This window comes from Lissotriton helveticus, chromosome 2_1 (assembly GCF_964261635.1).
Source record: "Lissotriton helveticus chromosome 2_1, aLisHel1.1, whole genome shotgun sequence".
NCBI classification, from domain to species: Eukaryota; Metazoa; Chordata; class Amphibia; order Caudata; family Salamandridae; genus Lissotriton; species Lissotriton helveticus.
Window position 1 is genome coordinate 52,009,905 of NC_136059.1, and position 21,394 is coordinate 52,031,298.

At 42.2% G+C, this 21,394-nt stretch overlaps 1 protein-coding gene across 4 annotated transcripts in view; it reads right to left on the reverse strand.

The window, feature by feature from the left end:
• Positions 1-2,520: 2,520 nt before the first annotated feature.
• The window catches only part of LOC144817702 (vomeronasal type-2 receptor 26-like), a 100,851-nt gene continuing 81,977 nt past the window's right edge, over positions 2,521-21,394 (reverse strand). Inside the window, exons 3-4 of one of the 4 annotated variants that reach the window (XM_078674460.1) lie at positions 9,867-9,990; positions 2,521-3,853 (exon numbers count right to left, since the gene is read on the reverse strand). In XM_078674460.1, coding sequence (XP_078530586.1) covers positions 2,970-3,853; positions 9,867-9,936 — 954 coding nt within the window. In that variant the 5' untranslated portion in view covers positions 9,937-9,990 and the 3' untranslated portion in view covers positions 2,521-2,969. Of the gene's footprint in view, positions 3,854-9,846; positions 9,991-21,394 lie in introns of all 4 variants that reach the window. The other 3 variants (XM_078674463.1, XM_078674461.1, XM_078674462.1) reach the window with 3 other exon arrangements.

A 21,394-nucleotide genomic window follows, 5' to 3' on the forward strand; every position in this document is an offset into this window, starting at 1 on the left:
ACAATAGGCTGCGCAGCACCAGAGCAGACATCCTTGCACCAGGTTACAAGGGTATCTGCATTGCATTCAAGATTGTTTTTGTGCAGGAAGGGGCACCATCCTGCCCAAAAAGAATCCAGAGAGGCGCTTTCCTCTTTTTATGTGTGCTGCAGATGCAGCACAAATCGCAAGAGGAAAACACAAGGAGAAATACAATCAATCAATCAATCAGTCAGGAGGTTTTAAGTATGCTACTCACCAGTGTTGGTCTCAAGGCAATGGGGGAGGGGGCAGCTCTGGTTCAGCCAAAGAGGCAGGTCGTAATGCTCTTCCTGAAGGTGTGCAGCGTAGGGGAGCTCCTGATGTTGCCTGCAAGCTTGTTTCAGGCTTTGGCCATGATGTACAAGAAGGCTCTTCCTCCCGCTCTGATTCTGCTGATGCGCGGGGTTTCTGCTAGGGCAAGGTCGGCGGAAGGAGCTTACTTTTGGCTATGTGGAACGAGACTCTTTCATTGAGATATTTGGGTCCGGTATTGTATAGGGATTTGTAGACATGGGTGAGAAGCTTGAAGGGTATGCTTTTCGTGACAGGGACCCTGTGGAGGTCTCGCATGTGTTTGGTGATGAGCTAATGTCTTGTGATGCCGAGGACGAGTCTGGCCACGGTGTTCTCGATGGTCTGGAGTTTGCATAGCAGGGTTTTGTAGATTCAAAAGTGGAGGGCATTTCCGAAGTCCAGTCTTCTTGTTATGAGTGTGTGGGTGACCGTCTTTCTGGCTTTGGTGGGATCCACATGAAGGTCTTGCAGAATATGCAGAGGGTGTTGAAGCATGTGAAGGCAACGGCGTTGGTCTGTCGGGTCATGGTGAGGGAGGAGCCGAATATGATGCCAAGATTCCGAGTGTGGTCTGTGGGGTTGAGGGGGTGCCGAGTATGGAGGGCCACCAAGAGTTGTCCCAAGCAGTGGGAGTAGGTCCAAGAAAGAGGACTTCTGTCTTCTCTGAGTTGAGTTTCAGACAGCTGCTCCTCATCCAAGCTGCAATGTCTGGCATTCCTTCTTGGAAGCGGAGTCTGGTGGTTTTGGGGTCCTTCGTGAGGGTGTGGATGGGCTGGGTGTTGTTGTCGTAGGATACAATGCTGAGTCCATGCTGTCTGGAAATGGTGGTGAGAGGGCCATGTAGATATTGAAGAGTGTGGAACTGAGCGATGATCCTTGTGGTAATCCTTAGTGGATCTCTGTGAGTTCGAAGAGGAAAGGCAGGAGTCTGATCCTTTGGGTCCTGCCAGCCAGGAAGGAGCGGAGCCAGTCAAGGGTGGTTCCCTGTATTCCGGCATCATGGAGTTTGGCTGCAAGGGTGCAGTGGGAGATGGTTTCGAAGGCTGCAGAGAGGTCAAGTAGGATGAGGGCTGCGGCGTCTCTTTGGTCGAGGAGCATGCGGATGCCATCTGTGGCGGCAAGGAGGGTGGTCTCATTGCTGTGGTTGCTGCAGAATCCAGATTGGGAGGGGTCTATGATGAACTTCTCAATGAGGTTTGTCAGCTGGGCGTTGACAAGCTTCTCAGTGACTTTGGCTGCAAAGGGAAGGAGGGAGATGGGTCAGTAGTTATTCAGGTCTGTCGGGTCTGCAGATGGTTTCTTGAGGAGGGGTATGACTTCTGCATGTTTCCAGTTATCAGGGAAAGTTCCGGATACGAAGGAGGGGATGATGGTGCGTCGTAGCTCGGGTGCTATGGTGGCGGTGGCTCTGTGGAAGATGGGTGGAGGGCAGGGGTCCTCATTGTCGTGGTGCTATAGTTTTGGTGCCCGGGTTACAGGTAGTGATAGTGGGCCGGCTGTCGTCACTGTAGGGAAGTGTAGTTTTTAGAGTCGGCTCGCTGAAGTTGTAATAGAGGTGCCTTGATTTTCAGGTAGAAGTAGGAGGCGAGATTTTTGCAGAGGTCCAGGGAGGGAGTGACGTTAGTGGCCACACTAGGGGGTTTGGTGAATTGTTAGATGGTGTTGAAGAGTTACTTAGAGTTGCTGGAGTTGGTGAGGATTTTTTTCCAGATAAAGGTCTTCTTTGTGGATCTTATGCGTTGCTGGTATTCTGTCAGAATGTTCCTGTTGGTGGTCAGGTCTTCCGTGGTTTTGCTGTTTTTAATACCAATATCACTCCTTGTTTTTATTTTTTACTTGATTAAGTAAATTTGGGGCAGCATAAAAACACTTGGATGTTGAGTGGGAAACCCCACTGCAACACCCACGGAATGCCTCCATGGCACAGAATAAGGCAACACAGCGACGTGCACTGCCTTACCTTACTCCATATCCATTAGGCCATCCAAGGCCCTGCAAAGTAGCTTTGCGTGGCCTCATAAGTATGGTTGAGAGTTTTGTGCTGCCAGAGCGTCAGAAAAAGTGACGCTCCTGCTGCGGAAGCCTCTGATAAATAAGACCCACTATGTACACACCACCAGGGGTTGACGTGCACAGAATTGCAGTCTATTTGGTTCCTTTCAGTCTTATCGCCGACAAATAATAAGCCATTAGTAATGAACCATCTTCTCCTGGAATGATTTACTCAATAACACTCATCCGAAATTTAGGCAGATGAGCTATACCTGGGAAAATATTACACATTCCAGAAACAGAGATAAATGAAAATCACAGCTAATACATGTTTAACAGGTATTGTAAAGAAGGATACATGTACAGGAAGGGATTGTACTTAGCAAGTGTAGAAGCCACAGATGGACTGTAACAGATTTACACAGTAATTTCGTTTATTGGTACATAATTACTCGACAACGCTTGAAACCTTTGTTAATAACATTTACATTATGGGCCTTTGTGCTGACCCCTTTTCTATGCTTGGTATAGGACTGAATGATTCCTTTTAAAACACTTATACATTTTCTAATGGAAAAGATTAAAGAGCAGATGGTCTTCACCACATCCCATGTTGATCAGGGTTTACAGCTGATATTGTGACTATAAATGACTTCTGTCTTCTAAATGCATCTTTTGTTGATATCTGGCCTGAACAGAATGATGTAACACTTGGGAATGAATATACAGCCCAGCAGTCCAGCACTGGAAGCCAAGATGGCAAAGATCTCCACAGCCACCATGTACCTGCCCTTAGTACTGAGGTAGGCTGGGAGGAAGGAAACCCAAACGCTACAGAACACCAGCATGCTGAAAGTGATGAGCTTGGCCTCATTGAATCTATCAGGAAGGTTCCTGGCTAGGAAGGCAACTACAAAGCTAGTAAATGCCAGCAGACCCAGGTAAGCAAGCATCCCATAAAAAGCAGTAATAGAACCATTGTCACACTGTAGGATCACCTTTCCAGTTTCAGACTGAGTGTCAGTGGCTGGATGAGGAGGATAAGTGAGCAGCCAAGTGAGGCAAATTACTACTGCTCCCAGTGTACACATGAGGACCATAGCAGCAGACACCTGAGATCCCAGCCATCTGCTTAACCTGCTACCTGGTTTGATGGCCTTGAAGGCAATTACAACAGTGATGGTTTTCACTAATACACAAGACACGGCAACAGTGAAAATAATCCCAAATGCAGCTTGTTGAATCAAACATGTCAATAATGCAGGGCGTCCAATGAATAGAAGAGAGGTAAGGAAGGCCAGCAGCAGAGATACAAGGAGAGTGTAGCTGAGATCCTTGTTATTGGCCTTCACTATTGGGGTATCCCGATATCTGAGAAAGATTCCCAACACACCAGCTGTGGCCATGGATAGTACAATAGATACCAATGCCAACATTGCTCCCAGAAAATCACCATAAGAGAGATAAACAGTGGCTTTCTTGATACAGCCATCCTTTCTATCCATTGGCCACTGGCCCTCCGGGCATCTTAAACAATTTTCCATGTCTAAAATATAAAACATAAAAATAAAATGTTAAACATATAAATATTGCTAAATCGTTTATCATCAGAAAGCACACATGAAACTGAACCTGACATTTGACAAGAAATGCTCCAAAAGTTTCCCCTGAAACAGCTATAGCTACGGTATACAACGTTTACAACGCAACTTTTACAACGCACTACCATTACAACAAAACGTTTACAACGCAACATCCATTACAACGCATGCATTTACAACGCAGTCATTACAACGCATGACACTACAACGCACACCACTACAATGCATACCATTACAACGCAGTCATTACAACGCATACCATTACAACGCAAAACTTACCATCCAATACTTACCCTACTGTTGCACCCCCTGGAGTTAGAATAGTAATTTTAACCCCTACACTATCCAATATTTTCCCTACTGTTGCACCCCTTGGAGTTAGAATAGTAATTTTAACCCCCACACTATCCAACACTTACCTAATTTGCAATGTAATGTAATGCGTTGTAATGCTATGCGTTGTAAATGTGTATGCGTTGTAGTGGAATGCGTTCTAAAGGTATTTTTTAAGAATTTGTTGTAATGGTATGCGTTGTAAAGGTGTGCGTTGTAATGGATGTTGCGGTGTAAAAAATGCGTTGTAAAGGTATGCGTTGTAAAAGTGTGCGTTGTAACGTCATACATCCATAGCTACTCTTGGACTGTAAAGCATGTTAATACTATAATGATGGTTCGCCGTATAGGATGGGTGGGAAATCCAATAAACCATTCCGGGGACATTGCATCGTTCTGACTTTCAGATCTTCAGGTTTGGTAAAGACCATATTGGATAGAATGGAGAGCTGCTTTGAAGGTGCGAGGGGGAAGTCTGTTTTGCCCTTGGGGTTTTTCTATCAGCCTCCTAGAGCCAGTAGATATATCGAAGACGAGGACAGATTTGTAGGGCAAATACAGCCTCCCTCTCTCCCATCCTGGTTTCATTCTAATCGCTTTGAGGCACTAAGTAATCTTGCAGACGTAGATTGACTTAACCCAGCTCAAAACAATATTGAGGATACTGTTGTCCCGGTTAACGTCCCGGATATTAATATTGAGGAATTGGGTGGTATAGTGGCTACACTGCCTTTAAACAGCAATAATAATAGCCTACATTACCCTGGGCTTTCGAATCATGATCACAGAGAAGCTATAGGATCGGGTACAAATATTGAGATAGATGATCCAACTTTTAATGATAGTGTCGATGAGGCATGCGGGGCACAGAATGTTAATGTTGTTGTCCACGAAGTACTTAGGACTCAGCACACCAATGTACAGCCTTTTAGGTTTATATTTTGGAACATCGCAGGTATTTTTGCAAAATTAACAGATGAGGTTTAGCAACAATATATGAAGTCTTTTGATATTATTTGTCTCAAGGAGACGTGGAGCTGGGTTGACGTCACTTTAGATGCATACCGCTCATTAAATACACACACAAATCCATCATCTTCAGGGAGAGCCAAGGGAGGTCTAGTGACGTTTATTTCACTTATGTATGACTCAATTAAGACAGACATTTAATAGATTCCCATTGGTACCAGCTTATATTAATTTTTAATCTAACCAATTCCATTTATTTAATATTTAATTGGTACTACAACATCTTCGACCCAAATAATACTGCGCTTATTAATAAAATTAAAGAGGAGATCGATAATATTGCCGTGGAATTCCAACCACTGTGTATAAATGGGCAGGAGATTTTAATTGTACCATCTGCCCATATAGCTCACACAGAGTATGTGGGGTAGCTGAAACAGAAAATCATACTGTCCCTCATTTTAAGCATATACCCCAGGGTGATGCCCTTAATACTATTACACTGGTGAATGATCTCTGTATGGCGAACACCCTGATTAATAATCCCTCAGTACAGTTTCCAACTTTTCAGGGGGGAGCCAGTGTGAGCACAATTGATTTTATATTATTTACTAGTAAATATACATGGTTGGTTGATAGTTTTGCAGTTAAACCAAACCCTGTAAGTGACCATAATCCTCTGATTCTCTCTATGAATGTTATTGCACAGAAAGCTATGGGGGATGCATGCCCGATAAAATATAATCACAATCAAGGAGTTCAGCTTAAATGGAATCTAGTGGTCTCAAAGCAATTTGAGGAAGCCATTGTTAAAGAATATTTAGGTAAATTTATGACTTGCTTAACTGTCGACTCCCCACCGACATAGTAATACAGTCCCTTGAATTTATCTGTGTTGATGAGGCTAAAAAACGAAATAAGTCAATTAGGAAACAGGATATCCCCAAAATTAGGTGGTTTAATGCAGAGTGCTCTAGGGCGCAAAGAAATCTTAGGAAAGCTGCGCAAGTAGTCCCTCGAAAGAAGGCTGAGATAAAAATAGTGAGACAGTCTCATAAACAAGCTATTAACAGTAGGAAAAGTGAATTAAGAAGTATAGCATGGGAGTACTTTGAGAAAGCTAGCACCCTCAAGGACTCAAAGAGTTCTGGGAGATTATAAACCACCCGCTTTTTTCTAATGATGCAAGGGCCATTGATACAACCATAACAAGCGAGGTTTGGGAAGCCCATTTCTTAAAAATATTTTATCCACGGGGAATACCAATACAAGAGCAAAGGAATGAGACAGTTATTATTTTAAAACTCCTTATGAACTAAGCCAAAGTATTTCCGTGAGTGAGGTGGAAGATGCAATATATAAGGGTATATCTCTGAAAGCACCAGGTCCAGATGGGGTACCATTAGATCTGATCAAAAGTAATCTTCACCTGTGGGCACCCTTGCTGTCGAATGTTTTTGAGGCAGCAATACTCGGTCAAATTCCATCTTCATGGAAGGAAGCAGTTGTGGTGCCGATTTTTTAAAAAAGGAAATAGGAATGATCCCACATGTTTCCTGTCAATTTCCCTATTAGATGCAACATGTAAGGATGATTCTAGCACGTCTGGAGTCATGGGCTAATACGTATAGATTAATAGCTGAACCCCAATATGGTTTTAGAAAGGGGATGGGCACAAATGAACAGTGTCTTTACCTGTCCCTGATTATGGGCAAGTACACGAAGGCCAGGGGGGTCTCGATTCACCTGGCCTTCATGGACCTGTCCAGCGGTTTTGACACTGTCTGTAGGGGAAAGCTATGGACAATGATGGGGCAATGGGCTTTGAGGAGACCCTTATCACCCTGTTACGCAGGCTACATCAATCCACCACTGTGGCTGTGCGCTTTGGACGAGGAGGTGAGAAGACCAGGCCCCTTGCCTCTATGGAAGGGGTGCGCAAGGGTTGTATCCTGGCCCCCTTCCTATTTCTTGTATATACTAATGGTCTAGAGTCATTCTTGACTAAACAGCAACTGGATTTTCCAAGAGTAGGAGGTAGACTGGTCCCTCTATTAGCCTATATCGATGATACAGTATTAATGACCCTGATGGCCAATAGTTTACAAAAGACCCTGATCACCTTCACTGATTTTATGTTAGGACTGGACCTCAAAGTAAATTATGGCAAATCATTTATTATGGTTTGTGGTCCGTAAAAAACTAAGACTAGGAAGTTCATTGTGAACGGAAAAATCATTGAGAAGGTGCTCACTTTTACCTATTTAGGTAATGTTTTTAACAACAAATTGAGTTGGGACAAACTAATTATGATAAGGGCGCAACAGACCAGTAGAATAACGGAGGGGCTGTTTCATTATGCATGTAAATTGGGACATAAACCGGTTATAGAAATGATAATTTTATATAAATCCAAATATTTATCTGTAGCTACTTTTCGGGCCGGAGTATGGGGTTATCACAAGAGTTATGAGATTCAGGATTTAGAGAACACATTTTTAAAATGGTTTTAAATGATTCCGAGTAGTACTTCAACCTCATTTTTACACTCAGAGGTGGGTCTGGAATACATGAAAGATAGGATAAACATTGCACCCCTTATCCTATGGGCAAAAATCTGGGCTTCAGAGACTTTGACATTCACTAGGAGTATCCTTAAAGATTGTATGAACCTGGATAATGCAATGCCAATCCCTTGGCTGCGTTATGTTAAGGATACTTTTCATAATATTGGCCTAGAGGAATGTTATAATAACCCAGATACTATTGAGTCGAACATGAAAATGATTATAAAAAATGCATACCACACTGAATTAAGGATGTCGACCAGGACAGGGGAACGTTAGATGATGGGGCATTATGTCCCCAGCAATTTTATTTCTGTTTTACTTCGCATATACAAAAGCGTTTTCTGTTGACTAGATTTCGATTGGGAACACTGCATTTTTTAGTGGCATATCCCAAACAGGCTGGCTGGTGTGAGAGACTAGCCCACTGTCCTTGTAATAACCCGACCAAACAGAGTACAATGCATTTTATGTTGTTCTGTTCCCTATACAAATACCCTAGAGCACGTTTTATAAAACCCATATTGAACGTTATTAGGCCCTGCTCTTAACAAGAGGGCTATGCCTATTTAAGGACACTATCTACGGCTGTAATTTCTAGTGCAGTACTTAGTTTAATTAGAACTGCATTTATAAGCAGGAAACTTTATGAAGTGTGTAAATGAATCTAATTTTATTAATTTTATTCAGAATTGTCTATGTAGTCAATGGTACAAACTTAGGTTGGGATGGATATGATGATTTTAAAATTGATTAATTTTGCTGGTTTATTAAGATCTATGGTAGGGAACATGTGCGAATTTTTTACAATTGTTTTTAGATGTTTTATTGTGTAAACTTTTATGATTCCAATGAATCACATAAAGTTATTTGAATGAACGAACGAATACTATAGGATCAATACATCATAAATGTATGTTGCTGTGGACAAGGTAGCACTTTCACAACACAATCAATTACTGCAGTTCGCTTTCTCTAAATGTATACAATATGTAGGTCAGTTTAGACAGTCGAGTTTAAGGTACAATCCGATGTGCTAATGTTTAGCAATGTGTTGCTGTAAAAAAGGGATAAATCATTTAATGCTGTGGTGTTACCTCAAGTCGGAATGCACCATTACATTTTCAGTGAAGAACTAAGGGCAGGATGTACGAATCATCTTTGAGGTCACAAATTACCCAGATTGTAGAATCAGGCCATTTGTGACTATAAAATAGGTTTTTTATGTACAAACACCAAACTGGAATTCTACAGAATCACAATTTGGGTTTGTGATTCAGTATTTAGAAGGAGCTAATACTGATACTAAATGTCAGTGGTATGTGTTAAGGTTTTGCAACTGACTTACAGTCTCAAAACATGAATGTTTTACCACCTACTCAAAGGAGGTAATAACCTATTTAAAAATGCAAAGGGGGACAGAGTGTATACCATCCCCTTTGAGAAAGTTTAAAAATATATTTTTTAAGAGCAGCCAGTGGTCTTGTAGACCACTACTGACATTTAATAAATGAAAGGTAAATGTTTCATTATTTTCTTTTGAAACACATTCTACGTTTTTTTTAAAAAGGTTGTTTTATTTGAAATCAAACACCAATATGGTGAATGCTGGCCTCAGCAGACTAATTAAGCCTGTGATGGATATCATTTCTAATGAGTCTCAACGGCGACCGACCCTATAAATATTCATGAGGAAGGCCGATTTGTGACCCACTAAGAATTACTATTCTAAAAATACATTTTCAAACATTAGGAATGGCAATTTCCTAATGGCGGTTCTGGAAACAATCACTGCAGATATAGCACTCTTCTGCTCCCTCCTTTTTCTCCCACAATGCAGGGCAGTATTTTTGGCTGCTGCGCTGCGTTGCATGACAATTTGTTAAATAGACCCTACGTCTCTTAATTCTCAAATGTTTATAGGAAGGGTGTGCTGTAGAAAATAACAGTGATATTACACATTTTTACCAGGTATGCTACTTAAGTTATCATATTTGTCTTACACTCTTTAGCTTAATATAACATCAGTGCTATTTTAGGAATCAGACATAAAACAGAAAGTTGCATACATTTTAGTTGCTTCTTTCACCTGTGCTATTTGAATACTCCCCTTCTGCACATGGCACACAGTAAAAGCAACAGATGGGTCTCCCTTCCATAGGAGCTTTACGGTACCCTGGAAGGCAACTCTCACTGCAGACTGAGCGGGGAATCTGTAACAAAACAAGTGAAGGTAAAGAAACATACCTTTTAGAAAGAGAGTGCTCTGTAACCCAAATTACTCCAATGGAGAAAAGAGGGAAAAACATTCACCAACTGATCAAATAGATTGTTGTTACAATCATCAGCTCACAGAGTAGATCAAACAGGATATGCTCAGGACCTAAGACAGTATCGGTGCATCTACGTTCAAGAAGATGCTGTATGGTGGGTTTTAAATGAGGCTGGAGGTTCCTTTCACCCAGAGGAGCGAACACTAAACATAAAGTAGGCTACATGAGGGTAACGCACACAAACATAACTACTTACTTAAAAGAATACGTTTTGTATGAAACTCATGGGCAACATAACTTTGCATTAGTTTGGTTTTTTGCAGCATTGATTTTCCAACAGCAGGAGTGTTCCAAGACCTAGATGCTAAGTTATGCACTCAACAATTGTTTGGGAACTCATCAGATTTTTACTAGGGGTCAATTCTGATGGGAAACATCCTTCACAACGCAACTTTTACCACGCAGTGCCTTTATGACGCAACTATTACAACGCATGTCATTACAACGCATTGCGCTGGGGGTCGCTCTAGGATAGGGAATAGATTTAATTTACTATCCAACACCTTCCCTACTATCCACGGGGACTGGCGTTGGAATAGTAAATTAAACTATTCACTATCCAGCACCCCTAAGCGCTATGCGTTGTAACACCATGCGTTGTAAAAACTGTGTTGTAAAGGCATGCGTGGTAAAAGCATGCGTTGTAATGTCATACATCCAATTCCTGATGGTTGTTCTTAGGGTAAAGATAACTTTATTTGAAAAATAATTTGGCAAAGAAATAAAACTGATTCAACGTTGAGTCAACCATTAGATTAGCTGTGAGCAATCAACAGTATCTAACAGCTTCATGTTTATAGATTCCAAGCGAGAAATTGTAGATTGCGACAAATAATGGTTTGCAATTTATGATTTCTTATTGGTAATGTAGTAAAATGGATGCAGTAAAGGTGGTTGTAATTTGCGCTCGGACTTTTACTCGATACTTTGGTATTTTGAGAACCAGCGATATGTACCGATAGGTCAGTTCGCAAAATACAGAATCATAGTGGGTCATAATTTGACCTCCCTCATCAAAATTCATGAGTTAGATTGCATATTTTAGCCCACTAAAATGGCCACAATCTTAGAGATGGTGATCTGCTGGAGTCAGCAGACTACCAGGTCTGTGATTGGTTTTAAATAAAGCAATATTATTTTTTCAAATGTAATCCACTTTCATCAAATGAAAAGAGGATGCATTGAATTAAATGAAAAGTTACACATACATTTCTTGTAAAAAGGTTTTGTTCATATTCATAATCGAGTAGGAGGTTCACCCTGAATGGTTGAACAACTCCTTTGAGTTAGTCTCTCCGGGGCGTTTCCTCAAAAAAGACAAGATGTCTGCCTTCCATGACTATCCCATGTTCAACTGTTAGTGAAGATGTAAAGAAGTGAACCATAGGAAATGATGGACTTTTGCGTGGTGCACACCCATATTTTTGCCCCATATATTTTTGCTGGCTGCAGCTCTATGTGCAATTTACTTTCACTAACCAGCGATACGGTGCATGTGCTCCTCCTTTCAACATGATAAAATTGGTATACCCCTAATTGGTATACTTAACTTACATATAAATCAACATATATAATATATAGGACAAAAGGGTTTATAAGTTAAATGTCCGTAAAGGGTTGCAACACTCAATTTGTCATCTACTACAGTGACAGTGTAAAACATGGCTTTAGGCCTATCATTGTAGCCTGACCTAGGCAACTTTTAAACTGTAATTTAGCCTGTCAAAATAAACCCTCTGACAGGTCACAATATTCTTTTTAACTATTAATAAGTCACTCCTAGGAAAGTGTTACTGTTTTGTAAGGCAGGGTACAGAGTATTTAAAAGTATGACATGTAGAAATGTATTTTTACATATCTCCTTGGAGTGAAAAGGACCCAAGAGCTATTTTCACTGTAGGTCGACTGGCTGTCCCATAGGAAAACACTGAGATATAATTTGACATTTGATAATCTAATCTTCAGATAAGCAACAAATAGACATTTAATTCTTGGACTCTTTGGAATAATAATTAAAATCCCAATTCACTGGTGGAGTTGGATATTCAATAAATATTGAGGACAAAGCTACTTTAAGAACGTTAACTTTTCTCTGCCTAAGCCCCATATAAGCTAATTTGCATTAGCTTCCAGTCGCAGTCCTGTGAGAGCTTAGCCCTGAATGAGGTATGTTCTAGAGAAAGATTCAAAGGCTTTAGTGGGAGGATGTGTTTCTGATCCTCCAGCAGAATGGCCATTTGGGCAGTGCCAAGAAAATTAATTGTCTTCAAAGGGACATTCCCCATTCAAAGGCAGATGACAGATGACACCGTCACAGCCCCTTTCCTTGTTTGCGCAGTCAGCCAGACTACAATCATAGTCGACATGAAGCTGCCTTCAGAACTGGGTTGAGGAACCTACAGAGGAAGGATTGCTCATTTCTCTCACCCACATCTCTGAGGTCGACAGATAGGCTCTATATTAGGAGAGAAGGGTTTGACCATTTTGCATTTAGGCAAGGAGGAGCACTGTGGGATTGTTGGCAAAAAAGGCACACAAAAATGCTGCAAACATGGGTAGGGTAAAACCTGGGTATTTTTATCCCATTAATTGGGGAGGAACCAGGAGTACCCCCCACTTACAGGCTAATGGCAGGCATAAATGTAGCATGTCCATTTTCCTCCTCAGAATACTACTAGACCTATGGAAGATCAGAAGAAGACTGAACCTGCAGTCTGAAACCTAGGAAGAGCCCTAAAGGATTGGACCTGATCTCCCTCTTGTACTCATCATCCAGAAATTGACTCAATGATCATACGGCTAGACTCATGTTCAAGCTACAGGGACACAGCAAGCTACAAGAGGCCTTTGCTGCAGCTGTCTAGCTGAACAGTTCCAACTGGAAGTGGCCTGGACTCTGCTGGTGACTTCTGTTGATGAGGATCTTGACCCACAAGTTTTGTGTCTGAGGTCCTGGAACCCTGGGCTGTGTCAATATGTATGCCTCCTAACATCCTGAGAAACCTGGGTCTTAGAAATATTTTGGCACCAAAGACACCAAAGCCAATCCAAAGAAGATGGCTTGCTGCTGAGATGAGAATTCTGGGTTTCCTTCTCCCCCAGAACATTTTCTCTATTGAATCTAATTTTGCCTTGTGGATACGATATCTGTCCATGTGAAGCCCACACCAGTTACATCATTTCCCTGCTGGAGGAGTCTGAGCTCCAAAACGTGAGTAAGCATAAACATGGAAATCTCCATCATTTAACCTTGTGGTACCTTTTTGGCTGCTCCCTTGTCCAGCTGAAGTCTCTAGACCTCCATCGAAAAGACTATGACCAAAGGTAAAACTTCCCACCTGGTCGATCGACCTATGCTCTATCACAGTCTGCCTCAAAATGACCAGTTCATCACAGTTGTCACAGTTGCCTTTTGTTGCTATTTTCATTAGTTAACTTTTAGTGACTTTAGTGATTCAACCTAACAAGGACTGTGGTTATTGCTTAAGATGAGTCTCCATCCCGATAACCTTATTATCTCAAGTTCCTATAATGTCACTTCCATGGGGAAAAAAGAGCAGCATATATAGGTAGATGGACATTTCACTAGCCACAGGTAACTTGAATTGATGAATATCACATTATGATTTATGTGATAAATATGGTGGGCTTCGCTTAGATAAAAAATTTAGAAATTTGCATTCCACAAACTCTTGATTCTTCCCAAACATCTCTTTTTACCTAGACTAGCCACATGATGAAGTAGGGCCTATGCCTATCAACTTCTATGGGAAATTAGAGTACTCAAAGAGGCCTTCCCTTGTGGACTGGAAATGCAAAAGAGTAAGTTATTTTTTTAAATATTCACACCAATGGCTCCCATGTCAAAAAAGGTGGTTGTTATCTTGTGCTGGATTTGACTACGAAGGGCACAGTTAAGCTTTTTTATTGTTTGGGTAATCAATCATTCTGTGTATTAGCAGCTAAGTGTCAGGAATCAGTGCTACTAGATTGACCTTAAGTTATTAGTTTGCTTGCCTGTGCTCTGCACTCACACTTTATGTTTACCATGTTTACCGTGATTCTATAGTGTTGTTAATTTCTTGTCTCATTCTAGATATCTTCTCATCTTCAAAGAAATAGAACCACTATGGGGTCATACTATGATGCTCACCTCTGACCCCAAAATGGTCACTGGCATAAGAAGGCAGCAGCACCATTTGTGTTCAGTATAATTTTAAGATTGCACTGATATCGATATACAGGCTTATATGGAGTGAAGCATTACAGATGGTAAAAAGCTTGTAAATCAATGGATATAGTTGGGGAGGAAATACATATATATATATATATACAGAAAGTAATGGCACCCAAGATCGTGACCAAGGCTGTTGGCTGCAGCTGAAACGCACAGAGGTTCTTAATCTTCAGCCACTGCTCCAAGTGTCAATCTAATGGTAATTTCAACAAGGTTTTTGAAAATTTTTAACCATGTATATCATTGCCTTTTTGGACTTAAGCCTAGATAACCACAGCTAACTTGAGAGACTGTTGCCTGCTAAACACTGTGTAGGTTACCTTAGTGGTCTTCTCTCTTCTATGACAAATGTGCCATGTTCATGGGCTTGCTGAATGCTGTGTCTGATTCTCTAAAGTGTTATCTCATTCACCCACCCATCAAATAATCGATCGATACACTAACCCTCTTCCTCCGAGTTGCGCGATTCATTTGTCAACATTAACAGATCTCAAGCTTGGTTGAGAGAATATGGTGTGAGCAATGTTAAACTGTTACTGTGTTTTTTTTTAAATTTATCAAATTTGCCCATGCAACAAAAACATTTATTGCAATGGTGGTTTAGTGTGTACTTTTTTAGGCCTTGATGGGATTATTCACACCACTGGCAGAGTCAGAGGAATTTGGTAATTGCAGCTTACTGCTTTAATGCAGAACTACTCATACATTATGCCACTCTGATGGCAGAATCAATCTGCAGTAAATTGTTTCTAAAGAGGGTTGGAAGAGAGAACAGCCCCTCGCTGTTCAAAAATCACTATAGATTGAAGTTTAATCTTCAGACTATTTTGAAAACACTGTAGTTACATCTAATCCCCACAACAGGGTTCTTCTTCTTTCTTTAGTTGAAATGGAATGACTCTGCATGAGGAGCAAACAGCTAAGAAGAAAAATAAAACAAGATGAAGGGTCAGAAGCATAAAGTAGACAGCACAATGGTCCAAACATCTTCCAGGAGGATTTAACTAAGGTCTATAGCCAAAGTCATGGGAAATTGGACATAGGTGATGCCACTTTAAAATTGACAAACAATTCTAGGAGTAACTGTGGTGAGAAAAACGGGGAACAACCTTTACAACGAAGGTTTTACAACGCGATACTGTTACCACGCAACTTTTACAACGCAAGTCGTTACAACGACTTGCGCTGGGGGGCGCTCCGGAATAGTAAATAGTTTAATCTACTATCAATCTCCTTCCCTACTATCCACGGGGACTGGAGTTGGAATAGTAAATTAAAATATTTACTATCCAGCGCCTTGCGTTGTAAAAGTTGCGTAGTAACGGCACGCGTTGTAAAAGTACGCGTTGTAATGTCGTACATCCGACAAACCCTCATATGTCAAGGAGAAAACCGATCGATGATAAAACCAGGGTTATTGAATAGCCAGTGCAGGGATGGTGGCCCATCGAGGTCAGCAGAACACCACGTTTGCGATTGCTTCAAAGATTTTGTTTTTAATGGAGGCTGTATTCTTTAATGGAAATGGGATGTGTTTAAAACAAAAAAGAGAAACGCTCATCATAATATTTTTAACAGACTACAGCCTTCCCTGAAAAAAAATATTTTCTTTAACATTCTCAAAAGGGAAGGAGTCCCTGGGTGCCCCTTCTCATTAGAGAATACCTTACCACCACCGTTCAGTAGTGTGAAAAGAATGAATGGTTTGCAACTGTGATTCAATCACAAAACATTAATACATACTACTGTGAATCGGGATCTGGAAGGAATGCCAGAAAACACATCCTTTCTTAATACCGATTCGCAAACCCAAATTGTGATTTTTTCAAATTGTAATTAGGTGTTTGTATATACAAAATCATCATGAAGGTCGGAAACAGCCCGAGTTCCATGAGTCAGGCCGTTTGCAGCCTCAAAAAGGCTTTGTAGTGCTGGCTTCAGATATAATCAGTCTATATATAATGAAAACCAGCTGCAAACATCTGGAGAGAAGATGGCGCACAAGCAGAGAGGATACGGATGGAGCCACTTTCACGTCAGTGCTCAACAAATACCATCAATGACTCAAAGATGAGAAAAAAAGACACCCTTGCAGATCGCATTGAGACTAGCGCCAACCACACCAAGAAACACTCCACCATCATCAGAGAGTTCTCCTGCCTAACAGCCACAGAGGACATTATCCTTTCCTCACAGGAACTCTAGGAAAATCTAGCGAATCACTTCCACAACAAACTATCCACCATCTACAGTACCTTGGAGCCCCAACCCACTGACCTACTCAGCCTCCTCACTCCAACAGAAGCCTTCCCCAAACAACATCTAACTGCATGGGAACAGCTCACCACACCGTACACCACAGACATCATAAACATCATCCACTCAGGAGCAACCACAGACCACTGCTCACTGCCTCTTCAACATAGGAAGCAATGAGATTAGCCACCAAATCACCACCATCCTCAATGCATCCGCTGTAACAGCCACCTTTCCCGAGACATATAAACACGCAGAGGTCAGACATCTCCTAAAGAAACCCTAGGCAGCCCCAGTGATCCCCAGAACTATGAGCCATCTCGCTGCTCCTGTGTCCAGCCAAAGTCCTGGAGAAAGCCATCGACCAAAGGCACACCGAACACCTGGAGAGAAACAACCTGCTTGATGCCTCCCAATCACGTTTCTGGTCCAATCACAGCACAGAGACTGCCCTGATCGCTGACATGGACAACATCTGAACCCTACTCAACAGAGGAGAATCAGTGGCCCTGATCCTCCTCTACATCTCTGCAGCCTTGAACACTGTATCCCACCACACACTCATCAAGAGACTGCACTAGATTGGAATCAAGTGAGACACACTCTGAAGGATTGCATCATTCCTCACTGGACACACAGAGAGTCTCTGTCTACACCCTTCACTTTCAGCCCTACCCTCTTCACCACCTACATGAAGCCTCTAGCTGACATTGTTAGAACTCACAATATCAATATCATATCCTATGCTGGTTACACCCAGTTCATCCTCTCACTTTCTGCAGACTCCTCCAACACCAAGACCAACTTCCACAATTACATGAAGAATTAAGCAAGCTGTATGTAGGACAACTGTCTGAAGCTCAACACAGAAAAGACACAGGGCTAATACTTGGCATGCACACCTCCCTCTGGAATAACACCTGGTGGCCAGCAGAACTCTGACCCACATACACATCAAAGGTCCATGCCCACAACCTTGCTATCATCCTGGATAGCAAGCTTACCATAAAATGACAGATCAACACAGTTTCCTCTGCCTACCTCCTCACTCTTCACATGCTCTGAAGAACTTTCAATTGGCTCACAAAAAGAACAAAAAAACAGTTACGCGATCCCTAATCATCAGGCACATAGACTACGGCAACTTACTGAATGCTGGAACCACCACTGAACTCATCAAAAGCCGCCAGACGATCCATAACCCTTCAGTCAGATTGATCCTTAACCTGCTCAAATGGACCCAGATAATCCTGCACCTGAGGAACCTCCACTGACACCCTGTCCAGAACCGTTTACAATTAAAATTACTGACAGGCACCTAGAAAGCCCTCTAAATCCAAGGACCAGCATACGTGAACCACCGCCTAAACTTCCACCAACCATCCAGAAACCTTCGCGCTGCCTCCCCCACTCTTGCACAGACACCGTGCATCTGCTGTAGCCAATGCAGAATATGCTCCTTTTTCCACCTTAACGCCAAGTCCTAGAATGCCCTCCCTCTCGACCTCCGAACATCACCCTCGCTGATGACTTGAGGCAGGGAGTTCCAAAGTATTGCAGTCAATACTGTGAAGGATCTACCACCCTGTAGGACTTTTATAAAACCTGGGGATTTGTTGGTACCGGCAAGTCTATTTCTCAGGTATTGAGGGCCCTTGTCTGTCTGCCCTGAATGCCAAGTAAGCTTAGCCTATTCAACAAGGTGAAGTGGCCCACTGTGACGAATGCTGCCAATAGGTCTAACAAAACCACCGTAGCAGAGAAAACGCTGTCCACAGTTTCTCTGATGAACTTCAACACTTTCAGTGATTTTTCAACTTCTCCAGGATTTAAGCAACTTACAGATGAACCCCCAGCTATGAGGATGAACTCTACATTCTGGAACACAGAAAGTAACAAAACACATGAGAAATGTTTGCTTCAAAAAAGAAAAGAAAAACAATGTGTTTCATCGTATACTTGGTGGGGTAACTTGAATAAACTTAAATGTAATAAACTTAAATGGACCATAGTGAAGGGCACAGATGGCTAATCAAAGAGGGTGCATCCATTTTGACCTTGGAAGATGTGACAAAGAAAAGTAATTAATTAAACATTAGGGTCAACCAATAAACTTTGTCATTGAAAATGGTCTTTTTTTTTTTTTTGTGTCCTCATTTGCCTTGCCCTCAATATAGGAGATACTAGCCACCTAGCGAGTCCTTTACTTTGGAGCTAGGCCAAAGTGCTTTTCGTGCCCTCTCTCCTGTGCCAGGACTCGAGTTGTTTTAAGGGTGGCAGAGAAATCCCAAAAACTTGAGGACGATGAGCTGACTCCATCTAGGTATATTTCAACCTGTAGGACCAATATCGTGTCAAGGCCAGACCCAGTCCAAGGAGTATTTACGGCATAATCATAGGACCCGGGGAAAAAAAAAACCCCGGGAAAACAAATCCCAAAATGCCAGATTACGTTTACTACATGATCTGTTGAGGTCTGCTTTGGATGTTTCATATAGAGATGTGAGCCATCCAGAGTGTGAAGGGGCTGTTTTCTCTATCCAATGCAAGCAGATTTGCCTTCTTACCAACGAAATGGCATAGAAGAGGAATGACCTTGCTTTACCAGTAATGTCTTCCAACCCAAAGATAATAAGTGGTAGTGTTATTAAGAGTGATGTATTCAGGATGGAGTTTAGAGTGGCCTTCACCTCTTCCCAAAACCGACTTATTTCAGGACAGTCCATAAACATGTGGACGTCAGATGGTCCCATAAGATTACATTTGTTACATTTTTTGTCAGGGAGAAATTTGGATCGTTTTAGTGGCGTGATATATGCACGGTGTACTGAGAAGAGATGATTTCTTCTTAGCCATGATGGTTTTACAATCTTATGTAGAAGAGCAAAATAATTTAACCACCTCTCCTCACAGTGAAGGCCAGTTGCCGTCCCCCATAACTGATCTGGGAGGGTGAAGTCTCCATCAATTTCTTCAAGGATCTGCCAATACCATGAGGCTACCTCCTTTCTTCCTGCTGGTTTTTCCACTAGCTGTTGTTCCAAAGAGCTTGCTTTCCCAAGATGTTTGTCTTTACTGCGCTGGGCACTCGTCCAACTATCCAGTTGAATGTACTTAAATCTGGATAGTCCGGGACCGGTGTGATCGTATAACTCGTCCCATGTTATTAATGATCCCTCCTTCAGCAGTTGACCCCATCTTGAAATCCCAGCTTGTTCTAGTGTGGATGACAAACTATCTCTCATACATGGTGGAAGCCCAGGGGATTCCCAAATTGGGGCAAAATTTGAGTAGTAGGACAGCTCCAGTCTTTTTCTGATGATAAGCCAAGTCTTAGACCATGATTGTAGTATGTTAAGTTTGATTTTTAAAAAAAAATTCTGGCTTGCAAATTTAAACATAAACCCGTCCACTGGTAGGTTTGCCCCAATTAACATGGCTCTATACATTGACATTGACACATTAGAAAGGTTGGTTGGTGTTTTTAGAAGCATCCTAGAGTGTGTCATCTGGAGAAGTGTGGCTCACTGGTTAGAGGCGGCAGACCCGTGAGCAGAGAACGGCCCGGGACCAGGGTTTGATTCCCGACGCGGCAGGGTCGTGGACCAAGGTCAGCGGACTCGATAATTCTCGCCTCGGTGCCTACTCTAGTCAGAGACCACACGCGGCAACTCTGGGCATCAGCTTGCCTCATCTTCACAACGGCCCCCCCAGATCACCGGGGATGCTTGGTCGCACCTTAGAGATACCCATCTGGGACCATCTCTCAGGGTGAGCCAGGACGGGTTCCCCAGCGGTCGAAGCGTGGAGATACTCCTCCGGGAGTCGATTCCTAGCGCTATATAAACCCACAATTAAATTAAATTAAATGGAGAAGTGTGGCTCAATGGTTAGAGCGGCAGACCCTGATGCAGAGGTCTAGCCCGGAACCAGGGTTCAATTCCCCGCCTCGGCGGGTCTTGGGCTCAAAAATTCTACGGACCTGATAATTCTCGCCTCGGTGCCTATTCCAATCATGGAGTCCCACTCTGCAACTCTGGGCAATAGCTTGCTTAATCTCCACAACGGCCCCCACAACGCTAAGGATGCCTGGCCTCCACCTTGGGGGTGCCCAGGAGTGGACACCTCACAGGGAAAGCCAGGATGGGTTCCACAGCGGTATTCTTACAAGCGCCTTGAGACCCTTGCGGGTGAGTAGTGCGCTATACAAGTATCAATTTACAATTTACATCTGGAAGGCCCAGGCATAGTATAGTAGGTCAGGCAAAGCGAGACCTCCCTTCTCTCTTCTCCTCCTCAGCTTTTTCCACGCGAGTCTGGTGGATTTATAGTTCCAAATAAAGGAGTTAATTTCTCGTTGGCTTTTTTCAATCGTTTTAAGGTCAAATGCCTAGGGAATAGCGCTGAAGGCGAAGATAAATTTTGGGAGGATACACAAAACAATCTGGTTCATAGTATACTTGGTGGGGTAATTTGAATAAACTTAAATGTAATAAACTTAAATGGACCATAGTAAAGGGCACAGATGGATAATCAAAGAGGGTGCATCCATTTTGACCTTGGAAGATGTGACAAAGAAAAGTAATTAATTAAACAATAGGGTCAACCAATAAACTTTGTCATTGAAAATGGTCTTGCCATGTTGTCTTAAATGGATTGTCAGTAGGTCATGGAATGCAGCAATGTCATGAAAGTCTGCATTCCATGTTTGTCAGTTATCCTTGTGGCCCTGATGTATGGACGTATCTCAGTATCTTTAATAAACTACTATATCAGTCAGTCAGTCAAAAT